Source organism: Orycteropus afer, unplaced genomic scaffold, assembly GCF_000298275.1.
Source record: "Orycteropus afer afer isolate SDZICR_OR568_19922 unplaced genomic scaffold, OryAfe1.0 scaffold00272, whole genome shotgun sequence".
Classification (NCBI taxonomy): Eukaryota; Metazoa; Chordata; class Mammalia; order Tubulidentata; family Orycteropodidae; genus Orycteropus; species Orycteropus afer.
Genome location: NW_006921859.1, coordinates 3,162,179 through 3,184,572, shown reverse-complemented (window position 1 = coordinate 3,184,572; position 22,394 = coordinate 3,162,179). Strand labels below are relative to the sequence as shown.

General features: G+C 48.3%; 1 protein-coding gene across 1 annotated transcript in view; it reads right to left on the bottom strand.

Moving 5' to 3' along the window:
- Window positions 1-474: 474 nt before the first annotated feature.
- TRIM62 (tripartite motif containing 62) overlaps window positions 475-22,394 on the bottom strand; it is a 33,773-nt gene continuing 11,853 nt past the window's right edge. Inside the window, exons 2-5 of the mRNA XM_007950421.1 lie at window positions 17,645-17,740; window positions 12,006-12,262; window positions 7,398-7,513; window positions 475-1,025 (exon numbers count right to left, since the gene is read on the bottom strand). Of these exons, the coding sequence (XP_007948612.1) occupies window positions 475-1,025; window positions 7,398-7,513; window positions 12,006-12,262; window positions 17,645-17,740 (1,020 nt within the window). The remainder of the gene's footprint in view (window positions 1,026-7,397; window positions 7,514-12,005; window positions 12,263-17,644; window positions 17,741-22,394) is intronic.

Sequence of the window (22,394 nt, the reverse complement as noted above, 5' to 3'; positions counted from 1 at the left end):
GGCTGGGGTCAAGGGTCAAATGGCCCATCACCAGTTTGGTCAGGGACAAATCTTAGGTCATGGAGCATATGAGGGTTCTGTGTCTCTTTCAAGCTGCCACCTGCTGGAAACACTCTGACATATCCTGAGTCCAGGGCATCTATGTAGGAGGGAGATATAAGGTGGCAGGTCCCTGCCCCTGAGAATAGGGATGAAGGTTGGGCAAGAAATGATCATAAGAGAAGGCAGGTCATATCCCTGGACCAAAGACTATGTCCCCATCAAAGTCAGAGTCACAGAACATCTCCTCTAGAGAACCTAGGACTCACTGAGTGCAACTTCCATTTTACAGACAGAGGAATGGAGGTTGGAGGGTAAACTGGCCTGAGGTGTCAGGGTGGCCAAGCCAGGCTGGAGTCCAGGCCTTCCATCTCCTGGGCAGGGTTTTTGCTGGTGGCTGTGTCCCTGAGAGGCTGTGGTCTTGCTCGGACCACACTAAATGCGGATGGTGTTGATCCGCAGAGGCTGCACATTCTTGCCATTGGCATGGCTCTGGCCAGGGCTGAAATAGGAGCAGAGCTTGCCCGGGAACTTTTCACGGAAGGTGTAGAGCCAGGACATGTCATCGGCGTTGTAGAAGATGAGCAGGCCTTGGTCATAGTCCAGGAAGACGCCCACCTTGTCAAGCTTGTCGCGGACATTGAGTCGCGTCCAGGGCTCTGTGCACGCACTGTACTGGTTGCCGTCATGCATGACGATACAGTAGAACCCACGGCTGGGCTGGATCTGGATGCTACCCTTACGGCTTGCAGCCTCATGGGCCAGCCCAATCACCCACTGGGTCTTTTCTGCCACTACCACCTCCCAGTAGTGGACACCGCTGCTGAAGGCCTCAGAGCCCAGCACTGACACCTCAACGTCAAAGCGCTTTGGTGAGTCCTGCAGTGGTTGTGGGTGCAGGTTGCCATAGGCTACGATGGTGCAATCATCAGAGAGGATCAGACGCTGGTGGGCAGTGCCTGGGTCCAGAGTCAGGGCAGCTGGCACTGTGGGGGGAAGGAGAGATAATGAGTGGAGAGAAGGACGTGGATGTAGTACGAGGTGCCTCCCTGAGGGCAGAGTTCTGGCTCTCCAAAGGCCACTGCCCCTGAACACAACTGTGTGTGACCCTGAATACAACCCCGTCCTCCAGGTGGAAGGGTGATGGCTAAGGTCCTTCCACATGTAAACCTGGCCTTGTCCACAGCCCTGTCTTCCAGCTGACCTCTCACTGCTCACCTCCCACTTAGGCCCAATGCCTTTGCTTAGGCTACTGTCTCCCATCTCCTCTCTGCTTGTTGTCCTCACTTTCATGGAGCTCAGTTCAAATGGTTCATCTTCTGGAGGACTCACTCTCTGTTTGAAACTCCTTAACTTTCCTGATATGGGGTGTAGTCATCTGTGTCCCCTCATTTGCACCAGAAGGGCCGGGACCGTGTATTGTCCCACTGGGTTCTCCCTTTTGTGCTCAGTACCTAGCAGAGTACCTGGCATTGGACAGGTACCAGAAAGTCTTGTCAAATTCAACTGACCCCATTTGTTTTGCTCTTTGGACGGGTGACACAGGCTAGGTCATCTGGTTCTGGGCTGGCTATACTGGCTCAGCAGGTCTGGCTCCAAAGTCTCATGAACCCTTGTCACTGCCTCTGTTTACTCTTATTCCCCTTGAGGGAGCTGATGACCAGCCAGAAGGAGAAAGGGAACCTACAAGTGGCTCTTGTTAGCCTGGCTGACTGTTTCTAGGCCACAGCAAGACAAGAAGAAGGTGGGGAGAAGAAATCCTGCCATCAGCTTCCTGTGGAAGGAGCTCTCTGGCTCTTTCCTTATCTGGTGGAGCAAGGCTGTGGTTGCACTTGACTGGAGAATTACCCCATACTTGAATCACTCCTGTTGGCTACATACATACATGGAAACAAAATGCCTCAATGATGGTGGCTATCTCCAACAGGAAATAACAGCCGATCCCTGTTCATACATCCCTTAGCAAAGCTGAAGGAGCTCTGGTAGCATAGTGGCTAAGACACTTGTCTGCTAACCAGACGGCTGGCGGTTCAAACCCACCAGCCACTCCTCGGAAGGAAGGTTGGGCAATCCTACTTCCAAAGTGATACTGCCTTGGAAACCCAAGGAGGGGTCGCTATGAGTTGGGTTTGACTCGACGGCACATAACAACAACAACAACAGCAAAGCTGATACATAGCAAGCTCCTTCCATAATTACTGTCAGGAGTCAGTTTAGTTTTGTACCTTATACTCCTCTTTCCTGTTCTTAGAACTTGGTGGGCTATGCAGAAACAATTAGGCCTGTCAATAAAGGGGTCAGTGGAAGCACACAATTCCCTGTCCAGGGAATAGAGGAGGGGGAACTATGAGAAGAAAGACACTAGGCTAGTGGGTGAACATTTCACCCTATAGTCTCACTGATCACAGGCAGCCTGTCCGAACCAGAAGGCTCTTGCCACTTAGAATGTGGAGGCTGGGGATTGAGGGGGCATGAGAGGTGTGTGTAGGGAAGGGCTGGGAGAGAAGAACCTAATTAAATACAGAAACAATCACCCTTATGGGGGGTACAGCAGGATGTGGGTCATACTTGGGTGTCTATATCAGAGGGTACTGATCAGAGGGGCAGAGGCGGCCCAAGACCAAGGGGCCCATGTTGTTTTGAGGAGACCAGCAATAGGCGAAACTATGGCTCAGGGAAGAAGGACCAGGGGGAGACTGGCAAGCAGGCATGTGGGTGTGGCTTCAGAAGCTTAAGCCTGTGTATGACCACGTAGGCCATTTCCAGACGCCACTGAGGAGTGAGGAGGGCACTCCAGGAGGCAGCCACATGAGCTTTCTGTGGTTCAGGGATTAAGTATGCTGAACATGAGCCTGCAGAGGAAGGCAAACCTGACCAAACTGGGAGCCCAGCTCCTGGGGGTGGCACGCCAGAACCTGAGGGACTGGATGAGGGCAGGCCCTGCCACTCCTTGGGCAGGCCTAGGAGCCCTGGTGGCGCAGTGGTTAAAGACTCAGCTGCTAACTAGGTCAGTGGTTCAACACATCAGCCTACTTCCATAAAGATTTACGGCCTTGGAAATCCTATGGGGCAGCTCTGCTCTGTCCTACAGGGTCTATATGAATCGGAATTGACTCCAAGGCAGTGCATTTTTTCCCCCCAGGTACAGGACCTACTGGGCAGTGCTGGCATTGTGGGCAAGAGCAGGGGCAGGGCCTGGTTTCTACTGGACAAGGCCCCATATCCCATGGGGTGGGGTCTGGCACTCTCATTAGATAGGGGGCGTGGCCTGCTCCTCAGGAGACTTTTACCCTCAGTGAGAGTGGGGCAGGGTCTGACATCCTGGCTGCCCTTGACCTCCAGGGCTTTCTCACCACAGACAGAGGGTCCTGTCTTCTGGGCCTCCTTCCGGCCTTACAGAGACTGGAGTTGGCAGAGGTAAATGTCCTCAGACCAGAGAGAGACACAGAAGAAGGGATGGCAGTGCCCTTCCCCCTCTAGGAAGTCAGTCTCTGTGCATGGGCACACTCAGCCTCTACGCTCAGGGAAGGTGACACATGAGATCAAAAGGCACTCGGAAAGGAACAGGAACTGGTAAGGCTTCAGGAAATGTCTTCCCGCAGCAGAGAACCCTTTCCCAGTGCAAAGCCCCAGCTGCCATCACCACTGCCAAGCAAGTTCTCGAGTCCTCGAGCAAGTTCTTGAAGCTGAGTCCTCAAGCCAACAGAGGCCTGACAGGACAGGAAATGCCATCAGCTCTTTCCACTGACTAGGCCTTCAAGAATTCGGTCCCTCAGGCCTCCTTGCACCACACAGCTTTAGCTGCAATTTGGGTATCCCCAAGCTATCTTCATACCCGCTAACTCATGCGAGCATCTTAGCAGCCTCAGGGGCACAACTAACTCAGGGGCTCTTGCCCACAATGCCAGCACTGCCCAGTTACAATAGGTCCTGTACCTGGGAAAAAAAAAAAAAAAAGCATTACCTTGGAGTCAATTCTGACTCATATAGACCCTACAGGACAGAGTAGAGCTGCCCCATGGAATTTCCAAGGCTGTAAATCTTGATGGAAGCAGGCTGGTGTGTTGAACCACTGACCTAGTTAGTGTGTCCCTGTGTATACCCATATTTCAGAAGAGGAAACTGAGGCTCCAAGAAGACTTCTCTGCTCAAGGGGTGCAAGCAGAGTTGGAACTTGAGCTGAGGTCTTTTCACACCATGTTCTTTCCAATATGTGGTCCCAGAAAGCCTGTTCAGCAACACTGAGGAACCATCTAATGAGTCAAGATAATAGTAACAAACAGGTTTCAAGTACTTACGAAGTTCCAGGATTAATATTACAACAAAATTTTTTTCTTTGTCATACCTACTATGGGAGAGAAATGCCACTGTCCCTATTTTACAGATGAGGAAACTGAGGCTTAAAGAGGGCAGTGATTTGCCCTGGGTCACACAGTCAGGCAATAAACATGTTAGGTTCAAAATGATTGGATTCAGGTAAGGAAGGGGAGAGGAGAGGGCAGCACAGGAGAGGGAGGGACTGGAGCAAGGGGAGTAGTATCTAGTGTCCTTGGGACAATGGGTTGCCTAGCTTGGCTGGGGAGGAAGTTTGTGCCTGGGAGCTGGAGACATCAGGCTGGGTAGGTAGAGAAGTTTCTAACACCAGGCTGAAGGGAAGGGTGGAACAGAGGAGGGGTAGAGAGTGGAGGCTGTCCAGCACTGGAATGACAAGTGCTAAATGGGGTTCTCAGGTGACCCAATAAGAAGCCTGAGTTGAGGGCAGGCGGGGGTGGGGTGGGGTGGGAAGGATACTGCTAGAATCTATGAGCTAGGTCCCTAGGGACACCTTCCCCTCCCTTCCGGACATAAAGGGCCTTGGTGCTGGCAGAGTAGCCTGAGTGACTTCACAGCCCCTACAGACAAAGGAAGGGGCCCAGCCAAAGAGGCTGCTGTTCTTTCAACTCCCCAGGGGCTGCTGCCCTAGGCAGGATATTCAGGGCACATACTACTGCTTCCTTAGGCTCTCTCCTGAAGCCAGCTTTCTCTGGGAACAGTGGTTCTCAACCAGTGTATTTCTGCCCCCACGGGACATCTGACAATATCTGGAGACATTTTTTATTGTCACCTCCTTGGGAAAGCCGCAATCAGAGAGAATTCCTACCAGCTTCCAGCACTGCCCCATCTGCTTTGGTGCCCACTGACTCTGCTTCCCTGGGACCTGAAGATGAACCATCTGGGCCCCTAGTACATGCTGGCCCTCCAGCCATGCAATGGATCCCACCCCAGGGTGGCAGTCAAGGCCGCCATTGCAGCAACTCTCTCTCTCTCTCCTTCATCCTCAGTTCTGCCTTCTCTACTGAGTTTTTCCCATCAGCCCACAAACAGGCTGTTATTTCTCCAATCTTAAATAAACAGCTGTTGCCACATTTTCTCTCCCACCCTTAGGCAAAACTCCCTGAAAGCACTGTCTCCACCTGTTGTCTCCACTTGCTCTCCTCCCATTCTCTCTTGGATGGGCTCCAGTTGGGCTTTTCACCCATATCACTCCACCAAAACAGCTCTTGTCAAGGTCACCAGTGTTGCTAAACCTAGAGAATGGTCAGTTCTCGATTCTCCAGCACTTGGCTTAGCAGCCTTTGACATCACTGACCACTCCTGGAAACACTTTCTTGTACTGGATTCCAAGACAGGCCCAGGCTTCCCTCCCACCTCTCTGGCTGCTCTTTCTAGGTCTTCTTGGCTGGGTCCTCCTCCCCCTCCCATTCATGACTTTTAGGAATGTCCTGGGGCTCCAAATGTTGGGGTGACTCCCCTCTTTTCTATCTACTCATACTCCCTAGATGATCTCATCCAGGAGCATTAAACACCATCCATTTGCTAATAATGATGCTGGCCCTGACCTCTCTCCTATACTCGACTTGTAATTTGAACTACCTTCTCAACACGAGCCCTCAGAAATCTAATAGTCATTACAAACCTCATAGGTTTAAAACTGAACTCTTGACCTCTCCCCCAAAACTTGTTCCTCCTCAGGCTTTCTCATCTCAGTTAATAGTAACTCCACCCTTCTAGCCACCTAGGCTAAAAACCTGGTAGCTATCTTGTCTTCTCTTGCTCTCTCACACCTGAGATCCAATCCATAAGCAAATCCTAATTGGCTCTACCTTCAAAATATGTACTAAATTTAACCACGTCTCACCACCTCCACTGCCATCACCCTGGACCAAACCACTATTATCTGCCATCTGGTTTATAGCAGTGATCTCCTAACTGGCTTCCCAGTCTCTACCCTCATCCTCCTCCAGTGTGTTCTCAATCCGGCAGGCAGAGGGATCCTTAAAACCTTAAGTCAGCACATGTCACTTCACTGTCCCCAGCCCTCCAATAGCTCCCATCTCACTCAGTGTAGAAGTCAAAGTACTCACACTGGCCTATGGGCTCTCACGGCCTTCCTCTCTTAATTATTAAGGGTGAGAAGGCTACCTTTCTGACCTCCTCACCTCTCTCCTTCACTCACTCCGCTCTGGCTACACTGGCCTCCTCTCTTTATTGTTCCCTGAACACGTCAGGCATGGTCTGTCTCAGGGCCTTTGCACCTGGTGTTTCCACTGCCGGGAACACTATTCCCTCAGATAGCCACCTGGCTCGTTCTCCTCCTTGCCTCAGTCTTGGTGAGGTCTTCTAACAGTATCCTCCATCTATCTTTATTCTGTGTGAACATCCCTCACCTCCTTCCTTACCCTTTATCATTACCCAATAAGCTATTTACTTCTCGCTCATGCCCTAGGAGGTAAGATCCATGAGAGCAGAAATTTACTTATTTATTTATTGTGATTTGGGTGAAAATCTACAGAGCAAATTCTTTTTCTACACAACAGTTCATACACATTTTGCTTCCTGACATTGACTGCAACCCCTGTAATGTAACAGTTCTCTTCCCGCTTCCTCCCTGTGGTCACCTTCCTGTGTCCTGCTTTCTGATGGCAGAGATTTTGTCTCTTCGGTCACTGCTTTATCTTTAGCACTTAGAACAGTGCCTGGCACGAGGTAGGTGCTTGAGGTATGCTGCACATACAGAATGAATGAATGAACCACCTAGGACCTCAGTCTCTTCATATGGAGAATAAGCCTACTAATGAAACTGACCTCAGGAGGTTTTTGTGACGGTGCACTGAGCTGAGTGATTGTGCAGGTGCCCAGCACAGGTCCTAGAAAATGGTAGGTACTTGGCAAGGGACGTTCTCACCCTTCTGCCTTACCCCCGTGCTGTGTTGGGAACAGAGGGCTGAGGCAGGCTGAGACATGCCCCATCTGGCTCCAGTCATGGCCATCCCCAACTCTTCCTCCGCCCTCTCAGGAAGACGCAGGCAGGGCCTTACCTGGGTGGATGTCCTGGAACAGGGACTTCCAGATGGTGTACTGCAGGGGGCCCGTGTACTTGGAAGTTGGAAAGTCTTCATATGTCAGGTTGGTCTCGTGGATCTTCCCCTTGAGCCTGGAAGGGGAGCAGGACAGCAGGCTGCACTGGGGGCTGGATCCCTGCCTCCACACCAGCCTGGGGCCCAGGGAGACACCTTCAGGGCATCTGACACAGGGTGAGGTCAGGGGGGTGAAGTCAGCCAGACAAGTTTCAAGTGCCTGTTTGTGCCACTTCCTACCTCTCTAGCTGCTAGCCTCAGTGTTTTCATCTTTAAAATGGGAACTAGCGGTTAACACTTGCGTTCTCGGGTTTTTGTGAGGATGACATGGCATAATGTAAGTAAAAGGCTTAGCACAGTGCTGGGTTCAAGGACAGCAGTGAATAGGGGATATTAGCTATCGGTATTATTCATCACCCACTAAAACACCAAATACCACTGCTGTTGATTCTGACTCATAGAACTACCCCACAGAGTTTCCACGACTATAAATCTTTACAGAAACAGACTGACGTATCTTTCTCCTAGGGAGCGGCTACTGGGTTTGAATCACCAACTTTTTGGTCAGCAGCTGAGTGCTTTAACCATCATGCCACTAAAGTTACTTAATGATCATCAATATATCAATAATTAAATATAATTATTAAGGGCAGCTGTGGAGTCAGAGAGAGTTGGGTTTTAATCCTGGCTCTACCATTTACTAGATGAGGAGTCTGGTTCAATTCACCTAGCTTCCCTGGACATCAGTGTCTACATGTGTGAAATAGGGAAGGCAGTGAGTGGCCCCTATGTTCCAGGAGGGCTGGGAACATGTAGCCATCAAGTCAAGTCCAACTCATGGCCACCTGTGGTAGTTCAGTTTGTGTGCCAACTTGGCTGGGCCTGGTTGAGTGGCTGGGCAGCTGGATGTAGTATTACCCCCCATGATGAGACTGGTGGTAATCAACTCCATGGTGGAATCTACTGTGAGCAGCTGAGGAGCTGCCTTAGGGATGTGGTCTGCTTCCTGTATATAAGGAGAAGCCTTGGGAATGGGAATGGTCTCCAGTCTATGGCATGTTTGAACCCTGCATGTAGCAGAGTCGTTATTCATCAGCCTGCCACGCTCTACTGATCTTGGGACTTATAATGGACTTGAATCAATGGCCTGCCGTGTTGTTTGGTAAACATCTGGACTGTGCCATTTTATTTGTCGACCTTGGTCTTGTTAGCCTCAGCAGCCAGTAGCTGCCTGAGTGAAGAGATGCCTCTAGCTTCAGTGGGCCGGGAGCAAGAGGCACAGCTTAAGTCCAAGGTTGAGGGGCTTTCACCCAGCCCCTAGAGCCTGGCACTTTGAACTTGGACTTAAAGCCTCCAAATTATAAAAATAAAGTCTTGTTTGTTAAGGCCATAGCATTTGTGGTATTTCCTGTCAGACCAGCACTAGGGAACCAGAACACCACCTCATGCGTGTCAGAATAGAACTGAGCTCACAGGGTTTCCAATAGCTGATTTTTCAGAAGTCCACCACCAGGACTTTTTTCCGAGGCATCTGTGAGTGGACAACTGCCAACCCTTCCTTGAGCAGCTGAGTGTGTTAACTGTTTGCACCACCCAGGGGGCTGTAAGGGCTATAATAATATAAATCCTTCACATAATAAGATGATATTAATATTTATTAGATGTCATTGTTATGTGCCATCAAGTCGGACCCAACTCATAGCGACCCCTCCTTGGGTTTCTGAGGAGGTATCACTATAGAAGTAGATTGCCCAACCTTCCTTCCGAGGAGTGGCTGGTGGGTTTGAACCGCCAGCCTTCTGGTTAGCAGCCAAGTGCCTTAGGCACTATGCTACCAGAGCTCCTATTTATTAGATATAATATAAATATTGTTATAAATAATACATGTTATTGTTCTTGTTAGGTGGCACTGAGTCAACTTCAACTCATAGCAGCTCTATGGCCAAGAGAACAAAACCCCACCCAGTCCTGCACCATCCTCACAATTGTTGCTGTGCTTGAGCCCATCATTGCAGCCACTGAGTGAATCTATGTCACTGCGGGTCTTCCCCTTTTCCTCTGGCCCTCTATTTACCAAGCATGACATCCTTCTCCAGGGACTGTTTCCTCCTCATAACATGACCAAAGTACATGAGATGAAGTCTGGTCATTCTTGCTTCTAAGGAGCATTCTGGCTATACTTCTTCCAAGACATATTTGTTTGTTCTTTTGGCCGTCCGTGGTATATTCAATATTCTTCACCAATACCATAATTCAATTGCATCAATTTTTCTGTGGTCTTCCTTTTTCAATGTCTAGGTTTCACATGCATATGAGGCTATTGAAAAGACAATGGCTTGGGCCAGGTTCACCTTAGTCTTCAAAGTGACATCTTTGTTTTTAACATTTTAAAGAGGTCTTTTGCAGCAGATTTGCCCACTGCAATATGGTGTTTGATTTCTTGACTGATGTTTCCATGGGCATTAATTGTGGATCCAAGTAAAATTATACTCTTGACAACTTCAATCTTTTCTCCATTTATCATCATGTTGTTTATTGGTCCAGTTGTGAGTATTTTTATCTTTACGTTGAGGTGTAATCTATACTGAAGGCTGCAGTCTTTGATCTTCATCTGTGCTTCAAGTCATCCTCATTTTCAGCAAGCAAGGTTGTATCATCTGCATATCACAGGTTGTTAATAAGTCTTCCCCTAATCCTGATGCCATGTTCTTCTTCATATAGTCCAGCTGCTTGGATTATTTGCTCAGCACACAGACCAAATTAAGTATGGTGAAAGAATATAACCCTGATGCATACCTTTCCCGATTTTAAACCACGTAATATTTCCTTGTTCTGCTCAAACGACTGCCTCTTGGTCTATGTACAGGTTCCTCAAGAGCACAATGAAGTGCTCTGGAATTCGCGTTCTTTGCAATATTACTCATAATTTGTTATGACCCACACAGTCAAATGCCTTTACATTAGTTCTTGATCATATGCTCCCTCCTGAAATGGCTGAATGCTGACCAATTCTTTTGGTGAAGTAACTCTGTGTAGTCCTTCCATTTGCTTTTGAGGCTGCCTACATCATTCAATATTTTGCCCATAGAATCCTCCAATATTGCACTCCGAGGCTTGAATTTTTCTCTTCAGTTCTTTCTCGAGAAAAGCCAAGCATATTCTTCCTTTTCGATTTTCTAACTCCAGGTCTTTGCACATTTTATTATAAATACTTTGTCTTCTCAAGCTGCCCTTTTGAAATCTGCTGCTCAGCTCTTTTACTTCATCATTTCCTCCATTTGCTTTAGCTACTCTCCATTCAAGAGCAAGTCTCAGAGTCTCTTCTGACATCCATTGTGGTCTTTTCTTCCTTTCCTGTCTTTTTAATGACCTTTTGCTTTCTTCACATATAATGATCTTGATCTCATCCCACAACTTGTCTGGCCTTCAGTCACTGGTGTTCCATGTGGCAAATCTATTCTTCATATGGTCTCTAAATTCAGGTGGGATATACTCAAGGTCCTGTGGACTTGTTTCCATTTTCTTTAGCTTCAACTAAACTTACATGTGAGCAAATGATGGTCTGTTCCACAGTTGGCCCCGGCCTTGTTCTGACTGTTGATACTGAGCTTCTCCATCATCTCATCCCACAAATGTAGTTGATTCGATTCTTACGTATTCTATCTGGCGAGTTCCACGTATGTAGTCACCATTTATGTTGTTGAAAAAAAGGTATTTTCAATGACTGGGTCATTGGTTTTGCAAAATTCAATCATATGATCCCCATCACCATTTCTATCACCAAAGCCATATTTTCCAACTATATAATATCTAACAGAAACAACAGATTATATTTAATATAAAATAGTTGTATAACATAAATAGCTTATTTTTAACATAAATGATTACAAATACTATCATGTATTATTATATCATATGTACAAAATAGATGTAACGTGTATAAGGCACCCTGGTTGTGCAGTGGTTAAAGCACTCCACTGCTAATCAAAAGGCTGGTAGTTTGAATCCACCAACTGCTCTGCAGAAGAAAGATATGGCAGCTTGCTTCTGTAAAGATTACAGACTTGGAAATCCTACAGGGCAGCTCTACTGTGTCCCACAGGGTTGCTATGAGTCAGAATAGACTTGGTGGCAGTGGAATATATGTATAACAATATAAATACATAAAACTTTTAGCCTAAACTCTGGCACACAGCTCATCTGTCAGTTTGTCGGACTGTGGGGGCTTGCATGTTGCTGTGAGGCTAGAGGCTATGCCACTGGTATTTCAAACACCAGCAGGGTCACCCATGGTGGCCAGGTTTCAGCAGAGCTTCCAGACTAAGACAGATTGGGAAGAAGGAAGGGGTCATCATCCACTTCTCAAAGAATTGGCCAGTGAAAATCTCATGGACAGCAGTGAAACACTGTTTGATATATTACTGGCATACAGCAGGTGCCCCACAAATGTTTGAGGAAGGTTTGAATGAATGAAGTCTGCTAACCCCCCATCTGCCTCCACTTCCACCACCCTGTAAGACTAGGGGAAGGGATGCCTGCTGAGGAAGGCCCCAGTCGGTGGGCACTTACCGCTCAGACAGTGATGCCATCCCAGCCAGGAAAGTGTGCCGGTCAGTTTCAGCCAGCCGCTCCTGCAGGATCTGTGCCCCTTCCTGCACTTTGCGCAGCTGTTGGCTATAGCGCTGGACTTTCTGCTCAATGTCGGTCAGCGTGCGGGCCGTATCTGCCTCTAGCTCCTCCAGCATGGCTTTCTGCCGCTCACGCAGCAGTCGGTGCAGCCGCTCGAAGGCCTCACCAATGGTGGTCCGCAGGCTCTTGGTGGAAGACTGTAGGGGATAGTCATCAGGGGTTAGGGCAGGCGGAGTGGGTGGGAGTAGCCCTGGGTAAGAGGAAGAAGCGGCGGGCTCTGACACAAGGGGAGGAGAGACTGGGAATGGGCACAGCTGGTGGAGGGGATGATGCATACTATACCACGGTGGTATGAAAAGGGCACGGCATATGTAGGGACAGCAAATAGTTCTATGTGGTCCATTAGGAAACTAATGAGATGCTCCACATGAGACAATGAGGCTTGAATTAGAAGGCGAGCAGAGATGGAGAGAAAAGGAAGAGTCTGAAAGGTCCTTAGGAGGGAGACTCTTGGGGCCTGGTAACTAGCTGGCTGTAGGCATACGAGACAGAAAGATGTCAAGGATGATGCTCAGATTTCTGGCTTGGGGTAGGAAGGATGAGGTGAGAGGTGGGGGACAAGGAGAAGATGCTGAGTTCAGTCTAGGGTACACTGAGGTCTTTGTTTCTTAAAACTCACCCATGGGGCTCAAGGAAAGATGACAGGGGGATCACTACTGTCAAAGGGCTGTATCAACTGCACAGTGCAAGGCAACCTGGGAGGACGCTTGCCCTGCCCCACTACACCTGAGATTCCTCTGGCCTAGGAACAAGAGCTGGAGGTTAGAACCATTTTCAGGGAACGTTTGCAGGGACTTCTGTGGTTTCCTCTGCCCACACTGGCACTGCCAGGGACAGAGTGGTGACAGCCTGGAGAAGAATCCCATCTTTGGGTAACACATAGATGCCCAAGATCTCTGAGCAGTGGTAACCATAGATGCCCAAGATCTCCAAGCCTCAGTTATCTTCTCTGTAAAATGGGTAACAAAAGCTACATTGTAGGGTTATGGTGAAGATTAAATGAGGAAACGTTCATAAATCCTATAGCACCTTTGGAGTTACAGAGAAAGAACTTGGTTATTAAAAAGGGATCCATTCTAATGGGAGTGTCCCAGAAGTCATCTTTGAGAGGTGGCTTCTGAGTGGGGGCCTGAAGGATGCACAGGATGTTGGCTGGGAGAACAGGCAGAGGGAACAGCACAAGTACAGGCTACAGAGTCAGGACGACATGTCCCAAAAGTCCAGCCCAGCTGCAGCCATGTGTGGGGCCTGCCTCTGCAATTTCACTTTGTGGGATGCTGGCTGGGAGTTCACAGAGTCAGAGACCCCACTGTGTTCAGTGCCCAGGGCTCTGTGGGAGGCTCGACAAAGGCTCAATTAGGGCCTGTTCCCTCTCTATGGCACTGGCAGCCAGCAGGAAGAAGTGCTGGCAGCGGGCCAGCCTCCCTGCGCATGCCCACCCAGAGCTCCAGGCAGACAAAGAGGAGGCAGAGGAGAGGCTAGCATGCACGGCCAGGCTGCCTGTGGCTTCCCGGAGCCCCTCACCCGGGGGATTGCAGCTTCTGTGGTGGCACGTTGCTGATGAGGCAATGGGCCCTGGGCTTCCACACCATCTGAACTGCCCACCAAAGCCCCCAAATCCCATGGCCACACCCTCTGGTTCCTCCCTGATGACTCTGCAGCAGTGTGGCTAACTGGCTTCCCTCTACTAAAGGAAGAGGTTCACTTCCCACCTCTGTGGCAGCCTCTCTCTGCCTCCCATGTTCCCTGGGGCTTATCTGGCCCGCTCCTCTCACTGTCCCCTTATGTCCACCCTCATCTTCAACTCCTACTGCTTTAACATAGACACCAAAGTCTACTTCGATGGCCCTGCCTGTCTTCTGAGTGCTACATCCATCTTTCCAACTGCCTCCTCGACATGTCCCCATGGGGTTCCGCGGGGTCCCATGAGGTGCAGGGCTGAGGAAGATATCATTCCCACCCAGGAGGGACTCACAGACTGGCTGCGAAGGAATAGATTAGTGGAGAAAAGCATTGGGGGTAGAAGAAGAGAATGTTGGGGAGAAGAAACAGACCATAATATTCCCCCTCTTATCTGGACAGATGCTTCCATTTGCTCATCATTTAACAAAACAAAACAAAACAAAACACACCCATTGCCACCGAGTTGCTTTCGACTCATAGCAACCCTACAGGACAGAGTAGAATTGCCCATAGGGTTTCCAAGGCCATAATCTTCACAGAAGTTGACTGATACATTTTCTCCCACAGAGGCTGATGGGTTCAAACCGCTGACCTTTCGGTTAGCAGCCAAGCACTTAACCGCTGCATTACCAGAATCACCAGACAAGGGGAGACTGTCAGATCTCTCTAATTCCCTTGATCCACAAGTCAACTGCATGTCTTTGCCTACAAATTTGCCACCAGTGTATCCTTCGGTGCAAACTAGGTCACAGCCAGTGCTGTGTTTAGGAACTTTCCTGGTTCCTTGATGACTAGTGAAATGTTACTTAGCTTGGCATTTAAAGCCGCTCTCAATCTGATCCCAATTTACCTCCCATGAGCCACAGCATTACAATTCCTCCTGCCTAGAATGACTCCTCCAAACCCTTTATTCAACTGGCAAACTCCTACTCATCCTACAAGACCCAGATCAAAAGCTACCTCCTTTGTGGTTCCTTTTTTAACTTTTTCAGGCAGCTGGATGCATTCAGAGCATTTTGCAAACAATCTTAATATGCTGGCCCACATTTTATGCATCGTTCTGTGTGGGAAGGATGTCTTTATTAGCCCTGTACCACCCCTATGCCCATCACTGGGCCTGGCAGAAAGCTGGTAGTCAGGAACTACTTGAGAGGGGAAGGAGAGGAGGGAAGGGTCTTGTCCAAGACTGCTCTGCTGAGCTGGGTGCCGGTTCCATTTTCTTCCTAGATGGGGGGTCCAGTGTGCTAAGGACAAGGGAGGATGGGTGGGGAAAGGGGGAGACAGGGAGAGGGTAGCTCAGAAGTATAAGCTCAGAGTGGCAGTCATCCCTGGAGCCCCAAGCATGTCCCAGATGGGCACTCTCGACCTACCTGGCTTGCTGACCACAAAGCCATAGATCTTGCTGAGGGCATCTCAGGGGGACAGCACAGCATGAGGCTGGATTATGACAAACTGGATCAGACAGACCAGGATAGTATGCTTCCAATTTGTCACTTAGTAGCTTTGGGGCCTCAGGCCAGTCCCTCAACTTCTCTGTACCACCAATAAAGTAAGCAAAACAATTCCTACCCCCAAAGGTGCTTTTTTCATTCACTTATTTAATAACTATTTATTTGTGCCAGGCACTGTGCTGGGTTCTGGGGAGTTCTGCCACCGTGGAGGTAACATTCTATGGTTTTTGTGCAAACAGGAAATCGTTCCCAGTAGAGAAACGACAGTGTGCACCACGTACTCTTGTTCTTCCTAGGACAGAACCCCACCCCACACTTCCAACCCTTCAGTGCCATGGCTGGGAAAATAGCCCCCAGCCCAGCTCGTCACATCCCTGGAAACAGGAGGAGCTGGGGCCGGTTCAGAAAGACACCCTGCCAAGAATGCTTCATCCCGCCAAGACTGACCAAGGAAAACACAGAGCCTGAGGAAGGAGAACAGACGGGCCCCAAGGCTGGGCCATTGGAGGGGCAGGCGCCGCAGGAAAGCCGAGTCAGGCACCAGGTGAAATATGACCTCCAAAGCATCCATAGGCATTTCTTATATAAACATCCCAGTCCAGACAGGAAGCAGGGCTGGGGGAACTGGAGCGGGGAGGGGGGCCCAAAGACCCCCTGGAGGCAGACAGATGGACAGGAAATCGGGGGAGGAAGAGGTCAGTGGAGAAAAACAATGGGGGGGGGTGGTAGAAGAGAGAAGGGAACGCTGGGAAGAAGCAGACCATATTTCTTTCTTATCCAGATAAGAGCTTCCATTTGCTCTGTATTACCGCAGAGGTGTAGAATCACCAGACAGATAGGGAAACTGAGGCTTTGTCAAGCAATAGATTCCAAGTCCTAGGACTGCTTCTCATCTGTTGCCTGACAAGGCTCCTGTCCAGAGGCACTCAGGAATGTTCTCTGAAAAAGTGTATCTCCTGACCTTCCTGAGACCCCACAGTGGGTTGGTGGCCAAGTTGGGGCAAAGATCTGGGTCACTGATGGCCTCTCCAGGCCGCAGGGTGACCTCCGGAGGCCCAGAACATTCCCAAGGCTCTGCTCCAGATGCTGCTGGCAACAGCATCTCTGCTAAGAGAGTAGAGTAAGACTGAAATTGCCCTTTGACTTGGCAGCTGGGCCCTGATACCCATTCTTCGTCCCAGAAAGATGGGGCAAAAATCAAAGCAAGTCCTAGTCAGTTAGTGAGTTATCTGTGGGGGGAACTCAGAGGGAGCCCCTTGGAAGTGTGCTAGCATCTAAAACTTCAGAACTGGAGCCAGGGAGAGTACCCATCATACAGAGGGGAAGACTAGGGGCCCAGGAATGTATGCCATTTACAAAGTCATACAATGAGTTAGTGGCTGGATCAGAACTCACGTCCTTCCTCTCAGGTCAAGGAAAAAGGCTTTTATTTCCAAATCACTGTACTAGTGACAAGGAGCTCTGGTGGTGTAGTGCCTAAGGCATTTGACTGCTAACCAGAAGGTTGGCAGTTCAAAGCCACCAGCTGCTCTGCAGAAGATGGGCAATCTACTTCTGTAAAGATTTACTACCTCAGAAACCCAATAGGGATTGCTATGAATCAGAATTGACTTGATGGCAGTGGGTTTGGTTTTGGTAGTAGAGACGAAAGGAGCCCTAGTGATGCAGTGGTTAAGTGCTTGGCTGCTAACCAGAAGGTCAGCCATTTGAACCCACCAGGCACACCACAGGAGAAAAATACAGCAGTCTGCTCCCATATTTACAGCTTTGGAAACCCTGTGGGCCAGTTCTACTCAGTCCTGTAGGGTTGCTATGAGTAGAATCTGCTTGATGGTAATGGGTTCAGTTTTGGGTTTTTGTAGTGGAGAATGCAAGGTTTGGCTCTACTTTCCAGAGTTCCTATCTCCATGCCTTGAGGTAAAGAAGGGAACTGGTACCAGGACTGGGTCATAAGCCATCAGAAAAGCTTGAGAGAAGAGCTGTGAGCAGACATGCCCAGGGTTAGCATCTAGGGCAATGATATGCTTAATGAAGGGGTTGGAAAAAGAGACTAGGTACATACTTGAAGCCCTACAGGGGGTTGGGAGCTTCCAGAGGGTCTCTGGTCCCAACAACAATTTCCACTCAAAGCATGAAGGGAGAAAGGCCCTGCACTAACCTTGGTCTTGGAGGGTCCCACCCTTAACTCAGGCACCAACCCCAAATCCCTGTCCTCAGTTGCCTGGAGCCCCACTTACCTCCATGGAAACCCCCCTCAGCTCCCCCCATACCTCCATGTCCCACCCCTCCAATCGAAGTTTGGTTGGCGAGGCACCGCCCTCTTTTCTTCACAGATGGCCCTGCCCCCACCCCGTGGGCCCCATGCCTGCACCAGGCCAGGCTCACCTTGGTCTCTGCCACCTGGCGCTTGAGTAGCTGCAGTGCCTCTGTGTGCTCCCGCTCGCTGTCCTGAAGGGCTTGAAGCTGCTCCTTCAGCTCCCTCTGGAACACACACAAGGCCCGGATGGGGGCGCAGGCCAAAGGTGGCCCAGGCCACGAACTGGGGTGTTGGCCTCCTAAGTATCTCCAGAATCTTTCTCCATCTTTCCGTATTTCATTTTTATTTTTACAACAACCTCCTCTCAGACTATCCTAGGAGCTCTGGACTCCCTCTCCCAATCCCCCTCTGCTGCCCACCCTGATCCAGTCGTGTGGGTCCCTGCTTTGAATCCTCTGGTGGAATCAAGGCTGCACTACTGTCTGCTCACCCACTGCCATCATTCTTTCTCTAGGCACTGTTCTCGGCCCTCTGCTTGTTTTAATTCATCCCATCCTCTCAGTAATCCTGAGGCACTATTATTAGCCCTATCTTCTGATGCAAACACAGAGTACAGAGGCAGGACACTGGCCCAAAAGCATACAGCTAAGAATGTAGGGAAAAAAAGCCAGATTTGGAGCCCAGCATTCTGGTTCCAGAGCCCATGATCTTAACACCAGGGGATAAGTTTTCCACAATGATTTTTACGGGCACCCATGATGAGCAACAACAAAAATTCACGATTAACAAAATATTAAACTGAAAAAAAGCAGAATCCATATGACTGATTTTCCCTTTTGCTGCAGGTTCTAAATATGGCTCAGAACAGCACTGCTACTAGATCTTGTCTTTCTTTAAAAATTTGGTATTTTGTTCATCCTGGATGTTTTTGTATTACTTTTGATTTTAAAAACATTGCATTAAATCTGTTATCTCAATTACTGAGGTTTCTGGCACTCACTTAACTCCCGTACCTGAATCACGTGTCTCACCCTAGTCCCACCCTGTCTGCACCATCCTTCCCCTGCCCTGCAACTCCCCTCCAACTGAAGCAGCCTTCTTCCTGCTCCTCCATTATCTTGAGCTTGTTTCAGCTTTAGGACTTCGCATTGGTTCCCTCTGCTGATTCATTCCACCAGCAGACCTTCTTGGGATTCCTTTGTAGCATTAATGTTTCAACTCAGACACTGCCTCCTCAAACAGCTCTTGCCTGAGGACTGTTTCCATCTTCCTGCACCTTCTGTTGTCTGAAATAACCTTGCTCACTTATTTGACTTCTTGTGTATTGCTTGTCTTTCCTACTAGAATGAGTTTTATGAGGCAGTAATCTTGTCTGCTTTATTGCTGCTCTATCCCCAGTGCCTAGAACATACATAGTCCAGCACACAGTAGGTCTTCAACCATTATTTGTCAAATGAATGAATGAGGTGTGGAGGTAGGTGCTCCCTAGCACAGCGTTCAGCCATTTGTACTGATCAACATTGAGCCCACTGTATCATGGTTAGTTCTTCTGTCTGTCCTTCCTCCATACCCATACTAGCCCATGAATCCTCTAGGGCAGGCCCTTAATGTCCCTGCTCCATATCCCCTGCACTTGACAACAACCTGGCTCTGATAAGGGGTTTAAGGAAGTTTGCTGTTTAAATGGGTTTCCATGGAAACATTTAGTTCTGGCCAGGGCCTGGATTCTCCAGTCAGCCTAGGCTGTGAGTAATGCCAGGGAGGCTGACTTACCTGTTCACACCTTCCCTTCCCATGCTGCCCACTAGTTCATCTTCTCAGGGCAAGGATGGCCCTCCAAAAACATTTAGTCCAGCAATCTACTTCCGTAGTGATACTGCCATGGAAACCCAAGGAGGGGTTGCTATGAGTTGGATCTGACTCTATAGCAGTGAGTTTGGTCATTCAATCATTCAACAGACATTTATTGGTCAACTACTATGTTCCAGACACTGGTGAAGCACTGGGGATACAGTAGTGAACAAGATAGACCCAGTCCCTGCCTTCAGAGATCTTCCAGTCTAGTGGGGAAGAGGGACAACGAACAAAGAAAATAATAAAAGAACCAGACAATTATCAATTACGGTGTGTGCTCTAGAGATGATAAGACAGCGCCAGGGGTGGTGGTGGTGGTACAACTTTAGGTAGGTGGCCAGGGAAGGCTTCTCTGAGGTGAGAACACCTGAGATGACAGTTGAAGGATGAGGAGGAACCAGCCATGAAAATAGGGGTAAGATAGAAAAATGGGAGTTGTTTTGTGAGACTGGAAAGCTTGTGCAGACAGAATGGCTGCAACTCTGGCAGGCATTTCAGGCCATAAGGCAACCTTAAAGATGGAAGTCATGTGCAGAAGAGGGGGAAGAGGAGCAGGAGGCAGAAGGAGCCTGGGTCCCTGATGATTGTGGGCAGCCACACTGTGTTAGGCTAGGTTCTTGAGAAGCAAAACCAGTAAAGCTTAGAGAGAGAAAGAGAGAGAGAGAAATTTATCTTAGGAAAATAGCTCACACACTTATAGAAGCTGGCAAGTCTCAAGTTCTAGGATAAAACATCAAGTTGGAGGCTTTTCCTGACATACAACTGCAGGGGCTGACAAGCTCAAGGTCGGCAGGCAGTAAACCATCTGTTGACTCCAATGAATGACGAATCCAAGATCACCAGGCCGAATGGTGGATTGTTCACTCACGGACAGTTGTAGGCAGCACAATAGGATCCTGATCCATAGAAAAGTCTCTCTTTTCCCAGGATGTCCATAAATATAGTGGAAGTGGGCCACACTCCTAGGGAAACTCCCTTTCAATGGATTGGCTGCTCAAAACATATACATCTGATCTCATCATGGGAATAACCCACACCGCAACCACTTAAACCACTCAGAATTGTGGTCCAGCCAAGTTGACACACAACTCCAGCTATCACACACACCATCACTGAATTCACTGAAAGGTGGGGAAGCAAGATCCCAGAGAAAAATAAAGAAGTCCCGATATGTAGCATTTGTCAATTTCCATGGTTTAAATGCTCCCATAATAGCCAATTTCAAGCTACCAATATGAGGTCACTGAACATGGAGTTGGAAAGAGATGCACATAATCAGCTCTTAAGAGCCAGTGGCGGCTGGAGCCAACACACCACTGCCATTCCTACAGACTTAACATGAGAAACAAACATGTTGTTGTTAGGTGCCTTGCTATACCTGAGTCCATCGTTGCAGCCACTGCGTCAATCCATTTTGTCAAGGTCTTTCCCCTTTTTCACTGACCCTCCACTTTACCAAGCACGATATCCTTCTCCAGCGAATGGTGCCTTCTGACAACATGACCAAAGTAGGTGAGACAAAGTCTGGCCATTCTCACTTCCAAGGAGCACTCCAGCTGCACTTCTAGGACAGATTTGTTTGTTCTTTTGGCAGTCCATGGTACTTTCAGCATTCTTTGCCAACATCACACTCAAAACCATCAATTCTTCTTCAGTCTTCCTTATTAATGTCTAGCTTTCATATGTATATTGGCGACTGAAAGCACCATGGCTTAGGTTAGGCCCACTTTAGTCTTTAAAGAGACAACTTTGCTCTTCAGCACTTTAAAGAGGTCTTTTACAGGAGATTTGCCCAGTGCAATATATCTCCTGATTTCCTGACTGCTGCTTCCATTGATGTTGATTGTGGAACCAAGTAATAAGAAATCTTTGACAACTTCAATCTTTTCTCCATTTATCATGATGCTGCTTATTGGTCCACTTGTGAAAATTTTCATTTTCTTTATGTTGGGGTATAATCCATATTGCAGACGGTGGTCTTTAATCTTCATCAGTAAGTACTTCAAGTCATCTTCACTTTCAGCAAGCAAGGCTGTGTTGTCTGCATATCACAGGCTATTAATGAGTCGTACTCCAATCCTGATACCACGTTCTTCTTCATATTGTCCAGCTTCTTGGATTATTTGTCAGCATATAGATTGAATAAGCATGGTGAAAGGATACAAGCCTGATGCAATCCCTTCCTGATTTTAAATCCCCTGGTTCTGTTCACACAACAGCCTCCTGGTCTGTGTACAGGTTCCTCATGGGCACAATGTGTTCTGGATTTCCCATTCTCCTCAATGTCATCCATATTTTTTTATGACACACACAGTCAAATGCTTTTGCATAGTCAATAACACGAAGTAAATATCTTTCTGGTATTCTTTGGTTTCAGCCAAGACCCATCTAGCAATGATATCCCTCATTCCACGTCCTCTTCTGAACCCAGCTTGCATTTCTAGAAGTTCCCTGTCAACACACTGCTGCAACTTTTTTTGGATTATCTTCAACAAAATTTTACTTGCATGTGGTATTAATGATATTGTTTGATAATTTCCACAAAGAAAGGATCACCTTTCTCTGGAATGAGTACAAATACGGATCTCTTCCAGTCAACTGGCCAGGCAGCTGTCTTCTAAATCTCTTGGCATAGCCGAGTGAGTGCCTCCGGTATGGCATCTGTTTGTTGAAACATCTCAATGGGTAATTCCATCAATTTCTGGAGCCTTGCTTTTTTGCCAATTCCTTCAATGCAGCTTCAACTTCTTCCTTCAAGGCCGTTGTTTTTTGATCATACGCCACCTCTTGAAATAGATGAACATAGACCAATTCTTTTTGGTACTCTGTATTCCTTCCATCTTCCTTTGATGCTTCCTGCATCAGTCAATATTTTGCCCATAGAATCTTTCAGTAGTGCAACTCGAGGCTTGAATTTTTTCTTCAGTTCTTTCAGCTTGAGAAATGCTGAGTGAGTGTGTTCTTCCCTTTTGTTTTTCTAACTCCAGGTCTTTGCACATTTCACTATGATTGACTTTGTCTTCT